Genomic DNA, 19,391 nt, shown 5'->3' with positions numbered 1-19,391 from the left:
TAGTACCACCACCCTGATGCAAACCCTTGTCTCCTGGACTATTCATAGCCAGTGGGTGGGTCTTCCTGCCTCAGGTCTCTCTTCATTCAAGCCATCCTCCTCTTAGCTGTCAAATTGATCTTCCTAAAGAGTTGGTCTGACTAATATGGAAATTTTTTACATGATTATACATGTGTAATCCATATCAGATTACTGACTGTCTTCAGGAAGGAGGAGAGAAAGGAATAAAATTTGGAACTCAAAACTTAAAAAAACACACATTTAAAAAAGTATAAATATAAATGGGGAGGAATAAAATATATATTTTTAAAAGAATTGGTCTGGGGCGGCTAGATGGCGCAGTAGACTGAGTACCAGCCCTGGAGTCAGGAAGACCTGAGTTCAAATTCGACCTCAGACACATTGCCTAGCTGTGTGGCCTTGGGCAAGCCACTTAACCCCATTGCCTTGCAAAAAAAAAAAAAAAAAAGAATTGGTCTAACCATGTTATACACACACACACACACACACACACACATACACTTCTATTCAACAAATTAGTAGTTCTTTATTACATCTAGGATCAAATATAAAATCCTCTGGTTTTTAAAACCCTTCATGAACTTGAGTCTTCCTGACTCAACATCCAGAACTTTATCCATTTAGCTGACTATGATGAGCATGAGGGTGTATGGTATATTTGGAAACATAATAGGAGAAGCACTTAATAACTGTGCAAGTAATATTTTTTTCCAAGTCTTAGTCTCCTCCTTTGCAAAGTGGAGATAATTTTAGCACCTTACCTTCCAGGGTTTGTTGGAAGGATGAAATGAAATCATATATGTGAAATGCTTTGTAAGTCTGAATTCTAAATAAATATTAATTGTCATTATTGTTTCATGACTGGGGTTGTGGTCAAGAATGTGTGAGGATAGTCTGAAACAGAGATGTTAAACCATGGTACCAGCAAACCTCCCGAGGAAGGCCATAACCAGCTTAAAATGTAATTGAGAAAGATTTATCAAAATAAATGAATACAGTCGAAGATAGATAATATTCATATGTGGTTTTCTATTGAGGTTTGACACCCCTGATCAGGAGCATGGGGTTGGGGAGAAACCCATAGTCAGGAGAGGGATTCTAGACATTCTAAGGGATGATGTGGCCAGAAGACTACATAGATGGTGATCAGGGATAGGCAGGAGTCAGTGAGAAAAGAAGGTCAGCCCTTTTGTTTCAAAGACAGTACTGGGCTTTAGCCTCCTCTGGGTGGGATGTGGGGGGTTGTGTTCAGAGTCCCCTCAGTGGGGGCCTCTGTCATCCCCTGTAATGGAACTGATGCAGCTGGGAGTCAGTCCTGGGGAAGATAAATGAGCAGGTCTCCAGTATATAATCCAACATTTCCTCCTCTCTGTTCCCATTATCCAGGGCACTTTGCAGCTGGCTGGGAAATTAGCTGTCAGCATGGTAATGCATGAAGGTCACCAGAGCATCAGCAGTGACCGACCGACCATGCTCAGCCAGGCGGCGGCTTCCAGACCCCAGCCATTTCCTTATCTGTCCCTCTCTTCTCTTCCCCAGGAGTGGCTGAGTCGGTTCGGTTACCTGCCCCCACCAGACCCCGTGACAGGGCAGCTGCAGACCCAGGAGGAGCTGACCAAAGCCATTGCAGCCATGCAGCGGTTTGGGGGCCTGGAGGCCACTGGTGTCCTTGGTCAGTACTACCGGGGCTGGACCTGGGGCCAGGGGAAGCCAGAAGATGGGAAAGGGAGGCTGGGCTCAGCTGACTTGATCTGACTGCCCCACACATATCCTTTCCAGACTCGTCTTAGAGCCCAATAACCACCTGCATAGGTCAACTCAAAAGCTAGAACTCTTACCTGGGGTTTTCCAGAAGTTTGATTTCATATGATCAGAGATAAAGACTTGGAAGGGACTTCAGTCCAATGGCCTCAGTTTATGCAGTGGGAGGCTGAGGTCCAAAAAGATTAAAGAATTTATCTGAGGGGCACCTAGGTGGCGCAGTGGATTGAGCACTAGCCCTGGAGTCAAGAAGACCTGAGTTCAAATTCAGCCTCAGCTGTGTGACTTTGGGCAAATCACTTAACCCCATTACCTTGCCCCAAAAAACCATTCCAAAAATTAAAAAAAAAAATGAAATAAAAAAATGAAAAATGAATCTAGGGCCACTGATTGGAGAGACAGTATTCTTTCACTGTACCAAGGCCAGGCTCTAACCTTGTGCCCCTTGTGCCCCTCAATCACAGTGCACACAGTTCAAGGTCCTAAAGCTGACTTTGCCCCAGTGGGCAAAGAAGAATTGTTCTTTTTTATTTTTTTAGGTTTTTGCAAGGCAAATGAATTTAAGTGGCTTGCCCAAGGCCACACAGCTAGGTAATTATTAAGTGTCTGAGGACTGATTTGAACTCAGGTACTAACTGACTCCAGGGCCAGTATTCTATCCACTGCCACCTAGCTGCCCCAAGGGTATTTACTTTTATTTTATACATTCAGATACTTTTGAAGCCCTTTTTAAGACTACAAAAAATAGAACATAGAAAAATATACAGGAATATATTGAATACTTACAAAAACATGATATGATTAAAATATAAAGTACTATAGTCCTTTCAATAGTTCAAAAGATATATGTGTGTATATATGCAAATATTTCTATTTAAGTAACATCACAAAGGATTACATATTCACATGATTAAAAGTATTATTTTTCAGTGTAAGACTTTTCATTTTTGTACATAAAAGGTTTTTAGTTCTGTAACAATGTAATTTCTAGTTCATTCAAATAAATTCAACCCCAAAGCTGTCATTGCCTCACAATAGACATAAACCCACTCCTCATCCATGATACTCATGTCTCTGAAAAATCTATCTTCAGGGGCAGCTGAAGTGTAGTGGATAGAGCACTGGCCCTGGAGTCAGGAAGACCTGGGTTCAAATCCAGTCTCAGACACTTAATAATTACCTAGCTGTGTGGCCTTGGGCAAGCCACTTAACCCCATTTGCCTTGCAAAAACCTAAGGGAAAAAAAATCTATCTTCAGAAAAATGTCCCAATTAGTGAAAAATAAATGACTCTTGCTACCTAACAAAATAAAGGCAGCTCAGTGTCAAAGTGGATAGAATCTTCCTGAGTTCAAATCTGGACTCAGACACTTAATTGAACAACTAGGTGGTTGTTGTTCAGTTGTTTCAGTCATGTCCAACGTTTTGTGATCCCATTTGGGGTTTTCTTGACAAAGATATTGGGGTGGCTTACCATTTTCTTCTTCAGCTCATTTTACAGTTGAGGAAACTGAGGCAAACAGGGTTAAGTGATTTACTAGTAATAACTAGTAAGTGTCTGAGGTCAAATTTGGGCTTGGCATTATCTACTGTGCCATCTATTTGCCATTTTACCAATTTACCAATCGTCTACACCAAAGTCATTTTGAACTTTGAAAGAGCTATGTTCAGATTGGCATAGTACCTCATGCTCTCTGGCATTTTTTTCTCTGCTCCAAGATTTCAGGTAACATAAAAGGATCTTGAACAAGGAAAAGATGTCTTAAAGTACAATCTGGGTTAACATTCCAGAACTGAGGAGCTAAGTTCTGAACCACTCCCCTTACCCTGGAGTGCCACAAAGGGATCTCCTTCCTTCCACTAGTAACTTGACCTTTCCTCAGAGGAGAAGGGTGCCCCTGAGGACACTGGGTGGATAGGGAGGCCCTGGGGGTGAACCAAACAAGGGTTAAGTTTTGTTTTCCCTCTTAATACGTTCATTCACCTTTTCCCTTGTGTGCACACATCTTTCTAAGAAGTATTTCCTAAGAGTCTGGAAAGAGTTTCAGAGAAAAATATTATTTCTTAACATTTTCAGTTTCACTATTATCAATTGATTGATTAGTCAATATTTATTAAGACCTTATTATGGGGGAGCAGCAGGGTAGTGCAGTGGATAGAGCATTAGCCCTGGAGTCAGGAGGACCTGAGTTCAAATCTGGCCTCAGATACTTAATAATTGCCTAGCTGTGTAACCTTGGGAAAGTCACTTAACCCTGTTGCCTTAAATAAAGAAAAAAGATCCATTTTTAAAAAGAGTTTATTATAGACCAGACACTGTGCCAAACTAAAGATTGAAGACAAAAAGAACCAAAAGCTAGTCCCTGCCCTCAAGAAGCTTACAGTCTAATGGGGGGGAGATGACATGCAAATAAATATATGCAAGTGAGTTATATGCAGGATAAGAAGAAAATAGTTCTTTTCCTTCATTATTGAAGAAGACCAAAATGACATAAGGAGGAAATAATGAACAGAGGAAAGGCACTGGAATGAAGAGGGACTAGGGAAGACTTCCTGTAGGAGGTGAGATTTTAATCAATACTTAAAGGAAGTCAGGGAAATCAATAGACAGAGCAGAGGAGGGAAGGCATCTAGGCATCTAAGGACAGCCAGAAAGAATGTCCAGAATTAAGAGATGTAGTGTCTTATTTGTGGAACAGCTAGGAGCCCAGTATATAAAGGAGGTTTGAAATATGCTTCCATATAATTTTACTACATTAGAAGGCAATGTAGGTCTTGGGCAAGCCATATAACCCCATTGCCTTGCAAAAAACCTTTAAAAACAAAAGGGCAACGTAGAGGTGGCTAGGTGGTGCAGTAGATAGAGCACCAGCCCCAGAGTCAGGAGGACCTGAGTTCAAATCTGGCCTCAGATGCTTAATAATTGCCTAGCTGTGTGGCCTTGGGCAAGCCACTTAATCCCATTGCCTTGCAAAAAAAAAGAAGAAGGCAATGTGACTCAGTAGTTAGAGTGCTGAACCTGGCATCAAGAAGAACTGAGTTCAAATTCAGACTCAGACACTTACTAGCTGTGAAACCCTGGGTAACTCACTTAACTTCTGTCTGCCTCAATTTCCTAATCTGTAAAATGGAGTTAATAATAGCATCTTCCTCCCAGAGTTGTTGTGAGGCTCAAATAAGATAATGACTATAAATAACAATAGGGGCTATATAAATGTTCACTCTTAGGAAGAGTATAATAGGTAGGGTTCTGAGTTTGAATTCTGACTCTACCACTTAAAATCTGTGTGACTTAAATCACTTAACTTCCCTTAGTAACTTAACTTTAGGTTTGCCCTCATCAATAAAAGGAGAATGTTAGGGGTGGCTAGATGGCACAGTGGATAGAGCACCAGCCCTGGAGTCAGGAGGACCTGAGTTCAAATCCGTCCTCAAACACTCATTGATTACCTGGTTGTGCAATCTTGGGCAAGCCACTTAACCTCATTGCCTTGGAAAAAAGCCTTTAAAAAAAATGGAGAATGTTATATTCCATGAGCCTACAGTGGTCTGGCCATATCGTAAGAAGGCCAGAAGTACATACACTTGCCAAAAAGGACTATTTTATGGAGAACTCCCACAGGGCAAGCGCTCACAAGGGAGTTAGAAGAAGCAATTGAGGGACGCCCTGAAGGTCTCTCTGAAGAACTGTAGAACTGATTATGCAGCCTGGGAGTCCCTGGCACAGGACCACTCTTTGGGAAGGCAAAATTGAAGCAACTCAGGAAACATGTGAGATGTAAGTTTAGAGTACCCACCCCAGGTGTTCACATGAACCATTTGTGCCGGACCTGAGGTAGAGCCGTCTGTGTTCATAACGGTTTGATCAGCCTCAGTTGGACACATATAACTTATCTCCAATACAGCAATATCATTTTGGTCTTCTTAAATAACAAAGGACAAAAACCAAACTAATGGCTTGCATTTATAGGGTGCTTTAAATTCTATTTCCTTAGACCCTTACAACAAACCTGTTGTGGTAGCTACCCTTATCATCCCCATTTTTACAGTTAAGGAAACTGAGTCTGAGAGAAATATACTTACCCAAGGTCATACCCTCAATAGTTATCCAAGGCAGAATTTTAACTCAGATCCTCCTGATTTCAAGCCCACTCCTCTATTCACTACTTGACCTAGTTGCCTCTGAGCTTAAAATCAAGTCATTTGACAGGATTCTTCCATTCCCACCTTCTTACAGAGGAGATCGAAAGAAGGTTGGGGTACTATCTTCAAGGATTTAAAGGAATGAATGGGGGGGGGAGGAAAAGGAAAAAAAGGAGTGAAGGAGGAAGGGAGGGAGGGACACAAGCCATTCAATTGTCTGTGAATTTAAGGATGTCCCTCCCTTTCTGAGCCTCAGTTTCCTCCATCTGTAAAATGAAAGGGTTGGACTAGATGACCTTTAAGGTCCCTATCTGCTCAAAGGCTCTATAAATCTATTTTATAAATCTCTCAGTGAGTTGTTAATCTCTTTTTATGTAAAGAAATATCGATAGAAATGGAGATAGGCATCTAGGTGATATCTGTCTTTATAGATAGGGATGTTCTCTCCCCTCTGAAAGTCCTCAGGGACCCATTGATTTTCTCCAAGGCTCTCCACTCACCAGTAGTCTGACAACTTTATTAGCTTGAAATAAGGGGCCGTCCTTCAGACGGAGCCTGTCTTCTTCACTAGCTTTACTCACCATACTTAAGGCCTCTTCAGACCAAGGCTAAGGACTTCTCCCTGAGGCTGGGGCTTCTCCTTCCCTCCCTCCTGGCAGGGCAGTGAGTATATCCACTAATGGAATAAAAATAATTGGTATCCATAAAATGTCTTAAGGGTCAAAAAGTCCCCTCCATAGGCTAGCCTCTCATCAAGCCTCACCACAGCCACATGAAATGGATTCTTCTAATATTATTTTTATTGCCATTTTATAGTTGAATGGATAACTAAATGGCATCATATAGTGAAGAGTGCACCTGGCCTGGGAACAGGAAGATTCAGCTTCCTGAGTTCAAATCAGGTTTCAGACACTTAACTGTATAACCTTGGGCAAGTCACTTAACTGTTTTTCCAGTGTCTTTGCCAAGAAAACCCAAATCAGGGGTCACAAAGAGTCAAATCAAAAAGAAATAAATGATTGTACGAAGGTTCAGAGAGTTTAATGATGAGCTGAGGGTCAAACAGCTCGTAAATAAATGCCAAAGCCAGGATTCAAACTCAGGTCTTTCCTGTCACTAAATCAAATATGATTTCTGCCCCCTCTCAAGGGTGGCCTACATGCCCCAGTGTTTCTTAACCCACAGGATCAATGGGAAACTTGGATTTGCTGCTTGCGGGGAGGCAGGCCTATTATTGAGATACAACGACCCAACACCTTTCCCAGCCAGTTCTTGCTCATATGGCAGAACTGCTCTTTGACTGAGGGGGACCATTAAAATCATTTCACCAGGTCAGAGTTGAGTCTGCTTCCCTCTGGGACATGGATGTCTAATCTCTTAGCTCTCCTGGGCTGCATCATCCAACAAAAGCTTATCAAGGGCTGCATGTAGAATTTAATATTTATTTATGACTATACTATAACCCATGTTACCAGTGAGCATAATAGTAAAATGTAATAATGCTGCATGAATGGGTTTTAGGGCTGTGTGTGGCCTGAGAGCTATGAGGTGGACACACCTGCTCTAGGAGAAAAGGCATTTCCCAAAAGTAAAAATAAGAAAATAAAAAGAACAGTTTACCCTAAGACCTGAGAAGCCCTTTAACTTTACAACATCCCTGTGGGAGAGGTCAGAGTGAGGATTATTGTACCCATTTGACTGATGACGTAACTGAGGTTCTGGGAAGTTATGTGACAGTCCCACTGCCACTGATGAGCAGCAGAGAAAGTACCAGAGACAGGGTTCTAGCTTCTGTGTTGCCTTCCATTGATAGTCCCACTGCCCTCCACCCTGAGCGAGTCCCCCCTTCCTTGGTACTGTGCTACTTTATTCAAGTCATTTCCTCTGGAAGTTGCCCTCTATGAAAGAAAAGAAAGAAAAAGAAAAAGAAGCTGATCTGCATGATCTCTAATATCCTATGATTCCATAATTTCTCCCCAGACTCTTGGTATTCCCTGGGAATTGTAGGACTGGTCCACTCTACAAGGAGAAAGGAAAGAGGGGCAACTAGGTGGCACAGTGGATAGAGCACCAGCCCTGGAGTCAGGAGGATCTGAGTTCAAATCCGGCCTCAGACACTTAATAATGACCTAGCTGTGTGGCCTTGGGCAAGCCACTTAACCCCATTGCCTTGCAAAAACTTTATTTTTTTATTTTTAGTTTTTTAGTTTTTGCAAGGCAATGGGGTTAAGTGGCTTGCCCAAGGCCACACAGCGAGGTCATTATAAAGGGTCTAAGGCCGGATTTGAACCCAGGTACTCCTGACTTCAGGGCCGGTGCTTTATCCACTGCGCCACCTAACCGCCCCTTGTAAAAACTTTAAAAAAAAAAAAAAGAAAGAAGTTAGAGGGAAGCCAGTCCCCTGTGGATCACATGCTACATTTTGGTGTCACTGACTTTAGACTGATGAGACTTGAGTTTGAATCCCACTTTGACCACATACTTCCTAGGTAACCACCAAGGGAGTCATATCACTTCTTTGGGCCTCAACTTCCAGTTTCTGTAAAATGAGAAGGAATGACCGTTGAAATCTTCTCCAACTTTAAATGTTTCCATGACCTCTGTGAGCCTTGATTTGGGGAAGACAGGGACACAATCTGGATTAAGTGACTTGCCTGGAGTCCCACAGATAGTAAGTGACTGAAACAAGATTTGAATTCAGATCCTGCTGACTCCAGGGTTGGTACTCTTTCCACTGTACTACCTTGCAGTTTCTTGAACCTTAATTTCATTCTCTGTTAATAAGAAAGGTTGGATTCAGTGACTTCAGGTTCCTTCCAATTATAAATCTGCTATTTAGCCAGAAGGTGAAGAAATTTGGGGCTCATTCAGGATGTCCTGAGTTTAAATCCAACTTCAGACACTTACTAGTTAGTTGTATGACCCTGGACACCTCTGTTTGCCCAAGTTTTCTCATCTGTAAAACAGAAACAATAGGAGCATCTACCTCCCATGGCTGTTGTGAAGATCAAATGAAATCTTAGTTTTATGACCCTGGGCAAGTCACTTCACCTCTGTCTGCCTCAGTTTTCCCAACTATAGCATGAGAATGATAATAATAAAATCTACTTCCCATGATTCGTTGCCAAAGATAAAATATTACATTACTAACACAATTTGCAAACCTAAAAGCTCTATACAAAGGCTAACTATTCATTATTATGATTGTGACCTTTATGTGCCTCTGTTTCCTCTGTAAAATAAGGGGACTGGACTAGATGATCCATAAGGTCCCTTCTAGCTGTAAATCTAGGAGTCTGTTCTTACACCCACAGATTTTGATGCTTGACCCATTCTATCCCTGGATCTGGGAGCTCAGCACATTCCTAATTAAATCTCTTTCTTTTCCTTCCAAACTTATCCTAAGTTCCAGGAGGAGCAGCTCTAGTCATGGTTCACTGCCTCCTGTTTGCTGTTGGGTTTTGTAAAGATGAGAGAGGGAAAAAGTTCATTACCCTCATCCTTGTAAATTGTATCTTTTAATTAATTTGCTTTAAAAGTTGCATTCCAGTAGGCTCTGTTAATATTCTCTTGCAATAGATCTTTAGGAAATGATTGCCATAAATGCGCAGAATGAACTCCAAACCCTGCTTGGCTTTGATCTTCCTCCAAAATCTGGGGTGATTCTAGGAAGCAGAAGGCCGGGAACTAGAAAGAGGGGGGGCAGAGATGTGGACAAAGGGGGAGTCAGCCTTCGGGGCAGTAGGCCCTGCTTTCCACGAGCTACTCCTATGAGGTAGAATTGATTCTAGGTGGGGCAACTTGACATGATGGATGGAAGGCTTGGACCTGGGGTCAAGAAGACCTGAGTTCAAATCCCACCACTGACTTTTTGAGCGACCTTGGACAAGTCACTTAATGTCTTAGTCCCTAGTTTCTTTTTTCTTTAAAATACCTAGAGAACCTTACTCACTGATTGATGGGAATTCATCTATTTGCAAACTTTAAAGTACTCTAGAAATGTTGGTTTTCTTTTCATTCAGAGGATCAGAGTTCAAATCCCAACTCTGTTAGCTCTGATCTATATGACTCTGAGCAAGTCTCACTTACCTCCCCTATAAAATGAGGGAATTGGACCAGAGTGTCCCTAAGGTCCCTTGAGAGGCAGGAGTCTTTGATAACAGTTCTTCTCTCACCCCAGTCTGAACAGACAGGGCTGGTGAAACTCCCCAGTTGTACTCTTGGAAAAATGGAGAGCAGGATTCTCTAGGCTAACCCCCTGTTGCCCTAAGTTCAGGACTGCTGTTCTCAGGGCTAGTTTAGACACACATATGCCAGCCAGTCACATCAACCCTAGATGGGCAAGGGAAAGGGGTGGAATATTGGAATCTCCTCTAGGATAGAGGGAGAGTGCTCAGGAATGGGAAAAAGAACCATGAGCCAAGAGCAAGGTCACACGGGATGGAACGAGCCAGCTGGGGAACCAAGGGACGGCCTGGGCTCCTGACTCCTGAGCTCCCCTCCCCACTGCCTTCCAAATAGATGAGGCCACCCTACAGCTGATGAAGACACCACGCTGTTCACTGCCAGACCTGCCTATACCTGGGGCTCGAAGGAAGCGGAACACCCCCTCCCTAACCAAATGGAACAAGAGAAATCTGTCCTGGAGGTATGTGCATCCTGATGCCAGCCTGGACCCCTCCTTGCCTGCCCCTTCCCCAAGGAAGGGAGTCTAAGCCCCAGCAGGCTGACATGGATAGTGGTAAGTTTGGTCTTTCAGAGTCCCCACTGCCCTCCAGGGCCACTCACATCTGGAGGCTGGAGGTATCTGGGTTTCTCTGTGGAATACATATTCTTTTTTTTTTTAGAAAGATTTTATTTATTTTGAGTTTTACAATTTCCCCCCCCATTCTTGCTTCCCTCCTCCTACCCCCCACAGAAGCATTCTGTTAGTCTTTACATTGTTTCCATGCTATACATTGATCTCAGTTGAATATGATGAGAGAGAAATCATATAGGAATATAACTAGATGGTGCAATGGATAGAACTCTAAACCTGAGATCAAGAAGACCTGAGTTCAAATCCAGCTTCAAATACTGGTGACCCTGGACAAGTGATTTAACTTTTGTTTGCCTCAGTTTCCTCATCTGTAAAACTATTAAGGAATAATAATAGCACCCACTTCCCATAATTGTTATAAGGATCAAATTTGATGTTGTCTGTAAAGTAATTAGAAGAGTGACTGGCACATAGTAGGTGATACAGAAATGCTAATTGTCATTTATCGTCATCATTATATCATTGTTGTTATGTGTCCCAAATGTACACGTCTGTGGGTACGTGTTTATCCTACTCTGAGCATCTCTTTCTTCAAAGCCTCCACCACCAAACCCTTAGAGCAATTGTCCCCATCTCATCCTGAGGTCATCCATTTCCCTCAACCTTTTCTTCCATCCCTCCAATCTTCTCAGCCTCATCAACCCTTCTCTCTTCCTTCCTCCCAGTCACAAAATAAGACATTTTTCACCAAGACTGCTATCTCTGCTTTGTAACCTTGATCTCCCTCCCTCCCTCTTTTAGTAACTTGCTCCATCAATCAACTCCTCTCCTTCAGGATATTCAGTCTCTCCACTGCTTCCTTCCCTTCTGCATACAAACATGCTGAGGTTTCTCCAGTCCTTTAAAAAAATAACTTGCCTTGATCCCATCCAATTAACTTCCCTTTACTCAGAAAATTTTTGGAAAGGTTGTCTACACCTGACACCTCTTCATCCTCACTATCCATTTTCTCCTCATCCCATCAAAGTCAAACTTCCAGGCCCACCATTGTATTGAAACTGATCTCGCAAAAGTCACAGTGACCCAACCAACAAATCCAATTTTTTTAGTCTATTCTTTTCTCTGCAATCTGGGGCCCTGTTGACAACCCACCAGACCAAATATCCTCTCACCATTGACTTTACAAATACCACCCTCTTCTGATTCTTTTTGGTAGTAGAGCAGAAAGCTAATTCTGGAATCTGAAGTTCTAGCTTCAAACCCTACCTTATACTCTGCCTGACCTTGGTTCTCAGTTCCTTTGGCTATAAAATAAGGGGGGCTGGACTAGATGGCCTCTGGAATCTCTGACAGGTCTGAATAAATGATCTTATTGGAATAGCTGTTTCTATTCCCTATTAGAATGTAAGCTACAGGGCGGCTAGGTGGTGCAGTGAATAGAGCACCAGCCCTGGAGTCAGGAGTACCTGGGTTCAAATCCGACCTCAGACACTTAATAATGACCTAGCTGTGTGGCCTTGGGCAAACCACTTAACCCCATTGCCTTGAAAAAAAGAAAGAAAAAAAAAGAATGTAAGCTACTTGTGGGCAGGACTCATCTCCTGCCTTATTTTCTCCATACTGTGTCTGTAATATAGTAAGCCCTTAATCAGCTTGTTTGTTTTTTTTTAATTCAGTGATTCCTATTAAAAAGATAAGTGGGGTGGAGGTAGAGAGGGCAGAATTCATATCTGTCCTCTAAAATTTGAAAACTGTTCCATAGAGGAAGACTTGGACCTGTTCTGCTTGGTCACAGAAGGCCAACTAGGAGCCCCAAGGAAGGGAAGGGACCCAAAGCCAAATTTAGCTTTGATGCCAATTCTTCCTAATGATAAGAGCTACCCAAAATGAATGAATGGTCTCAGAGTGCCTTCCCATTAGCAGCTAGCATTTAGAAAACATTTTAAGGTTTACAAAGTGCTTTATAAATATTAAGAGCAATCAGGTGGTTCAGTGGATAGAGAACTGGGTGTGGAGTGAGGAAGACAAGTTCAAATCCATTCTCAGATACATACTAACTGTGTGATCTTGGGCAAGTCACTGAATCCTATTTGCCTCAGTTTCCTTATCTGTAAAATGAGAAGGAGATGGCAAACCACTTAGTATCTTTGCCAAGAAAATCCCAAATGGGGTCACAGAGAGTTGGCTACAACTGAGTAACAAAAACAATTTACAAATATTATCTTATTTCATCTTCTCACCCACCTTGAGAGGTAGATGCTGCTATTATTACTTCCATGAAACAACTGAGGCAGACAGAAGTTAACAACCCTGAGAGGTGGGTGCTACTCTTATTACCCCCATTTTACATTTGAAGCAAACAGAAATTAAGTGACTTGCTGAGAGTGACATAGCCAAATTTAAATTCACATCTTCCTAACTCAAGTCCAGTGCTTTATTCACCGATCCATCTACCTTCCTATTACTGTTAGAGGCTTTCAGGTAAAGGCTGAATGATAAAATTGAGGACTATTTCACCTTTGCCTTTGTATCCCCACCCTCTGGCACCAGAACCTGGCCCAGAGCAAGCCTGTAATTAATACTTGGTGATAGACTAGTTGATAGATATTGATTGGCAATCCTTCCAACACTAAGACTCTGGGATTCTGTTTCTGTTTTTGTATCTTATCTCCTGCCTTTGGGCAAGAATCCATTGCATCTAAACTGTATCTTCCCTGATACCCAAATATAACTTGCATAATGATCTCTGACTATAAAAATCTTAATAAATGTTGGTTAGTTGGTTGAATGAATGAACGAGTGAGGGGTGGTTGTGTGTGGGGGGGGTGTATGTGTGTTTGTGTGTGTGTATGTGTGTGTGTATGTGTGCACGTGTGTGTGCGTAGGGCAACTTCTTATGTCTATAGTAATTAATTGATTAAGAGATATTGGGGGCAGGTGAAATTTGGTTTGGAGTATGTGGACCTAGTTTTTTCCTTTGGTGACTTGGGACAGGAAGAAGTTAAGTTAATACACACTTAGAGAATATGGTTTCAGTTGGGACAAGAGAAAGGAGAAGGGGGAAGAGGAAGGGAGAACCCAGATGTCTTCCAGTCCCCCTCTTCTGCAGCCTTTTCTTAGAAGACAAGTCCAGCCTGGTCTGGAATAAACTCATCAAGGCCACATATCTCATTATTTCCTTCCTTAGGACCCAGCAACAGCGTTGTCCAACCCTTTGTAGCCAGTCTTGAGAGTCAATCTAACCCTTGAGGCCGTTTTCCTCTGAGTGTCTCCTCAGGCCTCAGACCTTTGAAGATACCTGGCTTCCCAGCCTAGGCTCCCTCAGGCCCCGTCTCTCCCACAGTATCTGCCAAATGATGACTACACAGACCTGGCTGAGACCTTTGGAAGCCAACACATTCATTAGGTGAAGCTGCATTAAATTAATCTGGAAATGGAATACTTTGAATGAAAGCCAGAGAAGGGATGGAGCAGGCAGTCATCCAAAGGTGTCAGGAAGGAGCTTATTAAGACTGGGCCTGATTCCCTTCCCACCTGCAGGAGACTCAGTTCCTGAAGGGGGAAGGGGCCTCTGATAGAATAGGAACCTGACTGGTCTCTGGATCAGGGGAGATCTGTTCTGTGGAGGGAGCCTGGAGTAGTAGGCACAGCGCTGGATTCAGAGCATGTCCCAGCTGGGCCACTAACTTGCTTTTAAATGGTCTGAACAATAGGAGAATTGGACTAGAATCTTAGAGCATTTTTCCAAGACAGAAAAAAACCACAGCCAGCACCTAAGGAAACTAAACCTCTTTGGTCAGGAGAAAGAGGACTGAACCTGAGTTCAAATTCTGACACTGCCATTTACTATCTTGTGTGACCTGGGGAGAATTACCTGACTTCTCTGCTCTTCAATTTTCTCAACTATAAAATAAGGAGTATTGAATTGAAGGGACCTCAAAGGTCTCCTGCAACTCTAACCCTATGATCCTTCTAGGAAGACAATGAATGAATAAGCATTTATTAAACACAACATGTAGCAGACACTGTTCCTAGACCCTGAGTAGGAAAACACAAGCAAGCGAGACAGTCCCTGCCCTCAGAGAGCTTACATTCTAATAGGAGAGGACATCCATATATAAGAGAGTGATGGCAGGGAGGAGTGTTTTGGACTGGAAAGTCAGAGGAGTCTTTGATTGCTATGGCCTAATGGAATGTTCTGCCTCAGGAGGTCAACGGTTCCCCTTATTAGAAGAGGGATGGATTCTCTTTCATTGCCCAAATAACAGAGTACAATGTAAAGAACATTGAATTTGGAGTCAGAGGATCTGGGTTCAAATCATGCTCTGCCACTTAACCCCCAGGTCAACTAAATGAACAACCCTATGAAACCTCAGTCATAGCCCAAGAAAGCACTTACTTCTCCCTGTACTTATACCCAGACTAATATAGATGACTATAGAAGAAATCATCATTCTCTTTTTTGATTTTTTAAATAATATTTAAATATTAGTTTATCTTTGCCCCCAAAACAAATATTTTTTTAAATTTTGAATTCCAATTTCTATCACTCCTTCTCTGTCTTCCCCTCTCCCATCCCTGAGGTAGTAAGCAATCTGATGTAAGTAAGGGAAGAATTTACAACCAAACATTGTAAATAGAATGTTTTATAGTTTTATAGTCAGAGATCATTATGCAAGTTATATTTGCATATCAGGGAAGATACAGTTTAGATGCAATGGATTCTTGCCCAAAGGCAGGAGATAAGATACAAAAACAGAAACAGAATCCCACAGTCTTAGTGTTGGAAGGCTTGCCAATCAATATTTATCAACCAGTCTATCACCAGGTATTATTATTATTACATTATGGAATGTAAAATAGATCATTTTGATTTTATAAAACTAAAAAAATCATTTTTCTCTTGAATCTAATTGATGGAGCTTCTCTAGGATCCTCTTCTACTTCTCTTACAGACCCTGATCCCCTGATACCTTCCGCTGTCCCTGCCACACATACGTTAGATGAAGATGAGGCTTTTGGTGGCATTTTGGCATCTAGAAATTTCTGTCTCATAATCACAATATTTCAGAGCTGAAAGACACCTCAGCCGTGGTTCAGGGCAAACTGCCCTTGAATATGAATCCCTTCCACCATCTTCCCTTATGAGAGCTCATCCAGCCTCTAGTGGAAGACTTCCAGAGAATGGGAATTCACTTTCTCCAGAGGTGTCCCCCTCTGCTTGGGGGCAGTTCCAAGGGGCAGGAAGTATTTCCTGACATTTGAAGTTTCTTCCTATTATTCCTAATTCCATCCACAGTACAACTTGAGAAATGTTGTATAATGTTTTATTATACTTCAATTTAGAGTCAGAAGATCTGAGTTCAGATCCTCCCTCTACTTCTTACTACCAATTTGACTTTGGACAAGTCATCAAACCTCTTTGGGCCTCAGTTTCCTCAAGTGATTTTAGACTGGATGATATTTAAAGGTCCATCACTATAAATCTTTTGATATTGTTCTGTCATTTTAGTTGTGTCTGACTCTTTGTGACTCCATTTGGGTTTTCTTGGCAGGGATACTAGAATGGTTTGCCATTTCCTTCTCCAGCTCATTTTACAGTTGAGGAAAATGAGGCAAACAGGGTGAAGTGACTTACCCAGAATTATGAACTCAGATCTTCCTGATTCTGGGCCCAGTGCCCTATCTACCTCATCATCTGGTTGCCCCATAGGATCTATGATCTCTAAGTATTTAAAGGAAATAAGTATGTCACAGTCTTATAGTTAGAAAGGGACTGGAGAAGTTGTCTAGTCCAACCTGTAGCTGAACAAGAATTCCTGAATAAATGATAAATTTCAGAGCTAGAAAATATCTCAAAGACTATCAAGCTCAGTCCCTTCCTCCATTTTACAGATAAGGGTACTGAGGTACAATGATGTATTTTAGGGGGTTTTTTTGCAAGGCAAATGGGGTCCACTGCACCACCTAGCCGCCCCAACAATGATGTATTTTTAAGTGACTTGCCCAAGGTCCCTAGTATGAATCTGAATCCAGATTTGAACCCAAATTTTCCTGATGTTAAATGTAGTGTCCTGTGCACCTTACCCTGCTGCTTCTTCATTCACTTTATCCTATGGCTTACAAGTGATCATCCAACACTAACCAAGGTTCCTAGTGAGGGGAAACCACTGCCTCCAGTGCATCCCCTTCCCACAAGTGGATAGTTAGAAATCTTCACATTCCCTTCCTAATATGGGGATGGAGAGAGAAAAGGAGAAGATGCAAAGCCAAGAGAGGACAATTGTTATGCCCCAAGACAATAAAGCTCCTTTGCTGAGAATTTAGGCTCTAACTTATGTGAGAGGGGGACGCCTCAGATCAGGCCAAGTATATTCAGGTGTCACCATTCTCTGCTCTCCAATAGGGTCCGTACATTCCCACGGGATTCTTCACTGGGCCGGGACACAGTCCGAGCACTCATGTACTATGCCCTGAAGGTGTGGAGTGACATCACACCACTCAACTTCCACGAGGTAGCTGGTAGCAATGCTGACATCCAGATCGACTTCTCCAAGGCAGACCACAATGATGGCTACCCCTTCGATGGCCCTGGGGGCACTGTGGCCCATGCCTTCTTTCCCGGAGACCACTACACTGCTGGAGACACCCACTTTGATGATGATGAGGCCTGGACTTTCCGATCCTCAGGTGGGAAGCAACCCAGGCATCCCAAATCAAGCTTATAGAGTCTGAGGAGGCCTTACTGATCCCTCAAAGCACTAAAGAATACACACTAACTCCATGAGGTCTAAGAAAGTTCAGGTTGGCACCACACATCCTAGGAAGCTGCCGTTGGCCATAGAATCTCATTTTTGCCCCAATGGCCCTATACAATCTTCTTCCCTTTCTTTCTTCTTCCTTTTGCCAGATACATATCATCTGGACATATAAAATATACCCATGTTCTTTTTTGGGGGGGAGGGGTTGCAAGGCAATGGAGTTCAATGACTTGCCCAAGGTCACACAGTTTGGTGATTATTGACTGTCTGAAGCTGAATTTGAACTCAGGTCCTCCTGACTCTAGGGCTGGTGCTCTATCACTACACCACCTAGCTGTCCTCTTCCCATATTCTTTTTTTTTTAGTTTTTTTTTTGCAAGGCAATGGGGTTAATTGGCTTGCCCAAGGCCACACAGCTAGGTAATTATTAAGTGTCTGAGGTCAGACTTGAACTCAGGTACTCTTAACTTCAGGGCCGGTGCTCTATCCACTGCGCCACCTGGCTGCCCCCTCTTTCCATATTCTTTTATGCACTTCTGTGCATCCATGTTCATACAGGCAAGGAATGGAATTGAAAAGTAAATTTTTAAGTATTTAAGATGTATCAGGGTCAGGAAATATAAATAGAAAACCTGCTTTCAAAGAGTTCATATTCTTATTGAGGAGACAACACGTATAGGAGACTTCAGATGCAGGGCAGATGGAGAAACCTGGTGGTCCTTATAAGGGTATAGAGAATGGGTCAACAGAAAGAGCCAGGGTCCCTTAGAATATACTGCTGCAGGGGCAGCAGTGGATAGAGCGCCAGCCCTGGAGGATCTGAGTTCAAATTCAGCCTCAGATACTTAAAATTACCTAGCTGTGTGACCTTGGACAAGTTACTTAATTCCCCATTTTTGCCCTGCAAAAAAAAGAAAGAAAATAAAAGAAAATAGAATATACTGCTGGGAAGTAGGGATATTGATGGGATCAATAATGGGCAGAGTCTGGGTTGGGACTGATGGGAGAAGGAATCTTGCATAGGTTCCAGGACCAGAGCTTTTTAGTGTTCTCTGGACAATAGAGACTCAAACTAGAGAAGGTGAAGATACATCCCAGGGAGTCCCCTGGGTGTCTTCAATCAATCAATCAATAAACATTTGTTAAATGTTTTTCTTAATGTCCCAAAGTGCTAAGCCCCGAGACTATTTCTTGCATTTGTACCCAGAAATAATTCAAAAACCTGAGCCAAAATCCTTTCCAGCACATGAGCTGGCTACCAGGGACCCCTCAGTCCCATCCTGACCTGGTCTGAGCTGACAGATATTCTCATGTTTTCTCAGATGCTCATGGGACAGATCTCTTTGCCGTGGCTGTCCACGAGTTTGGTCATGCCATTGGACTCACCCATGTCTCAGCCATACAGTCCATCATGAGACCCTATTATCAGGGTCCTGTGGGAGACCCCCTGAAATATGACCTGCCCTATGAGGACAAAGTCCGCATCTGGCAACTGTACGGTGAGTTTGGCACCCAGTCCTGACCCTTTCCCTTTCTCCCAGATGAGGCTGAAGCGCAGAGCAGGCTCCGTAGCTATTCAGACTGATTGAGGGGAAGAGAGGGAGTGATATCAGACAGGATATGGGACCAAAAGATCACAGTGGATTGCTCAGACTTCCTAATGAGCTCCTTTCAGCCAGATAGTAGATCTCAAAGGAAGGTCAGAGGAAAGAATACTAAGGAAACCCAAGGGGCTAAAACAAGTGGTCCAGGCATAGGGACCAGGGAAAATATAGCAAGAAAACCCCAGATGGGGACACAGAGTTGCACCTGTCCTAAAAACTATTCAACAACAATTTTTAATATTTTTTTAGTTCAAATTCTCTCTCTCTCTCTAGCCCATTAAGAAGGCAAACAATAGGATACCCATTATATATGTGAAGTCCTCCAAAATGTTACAAAAATAAC

At 42.6% G+C, this 19,391-nt stretch overlaps 1 protein-coding gene across 1 annotated transcript in view; it reads left to right on the top strand.

Moving 5' to 3' along the window:
* The first annotated feature begins 1,548 nt into the window (after positions 1-1,548).
* MMP17 (matrix metallopeptidase 17) overlaps positions 1,549-19,391 on the top strand; it is a 33,248-nt gene continuing 15,405 nt past the window's right edge. The window contains exons 1-4 of the mRNA XM_074200467.1: positions 1,549-1,693; positions 10,446-10,572; positions 17,090-17,373; positions 18,767-18,943. Of these exons, the coding sequence (XP_074056568.1) occupies positions 1,654-1,693; positions 10,446-10,572; positions 17,090-17,373; positions 18,767-18,943 (628 nt within the window). The 5' untranslated portion in view covers positions 1,549-1,653. The remainder of the gene's footprint in view (positions 1,694-10,445; positions 10,573-17,089; positions 17,374-18,766; positions 18,944-19,391) is intronic.

Source organism: Macrotis lagotis, chromosome X (genome assembly GCF_037893015.1).
Source record: "Macrotis lagotis isolate mMagLag1 chromosome X, bilby.v1.9.chrom.fasta, whole genome shotgun sequence".
Classification (NCBI taxonomy): Eukaryota; Metazoa; Chordata; class Mammalia; order Peramelemorphia; family Peramelidae; genus Macrotis; species Macrotis lagotis.
Note: the sequence above shows the minus strand (reverse complement) of the source record. Positions and strands in the feature narration are given on the sequence as shown.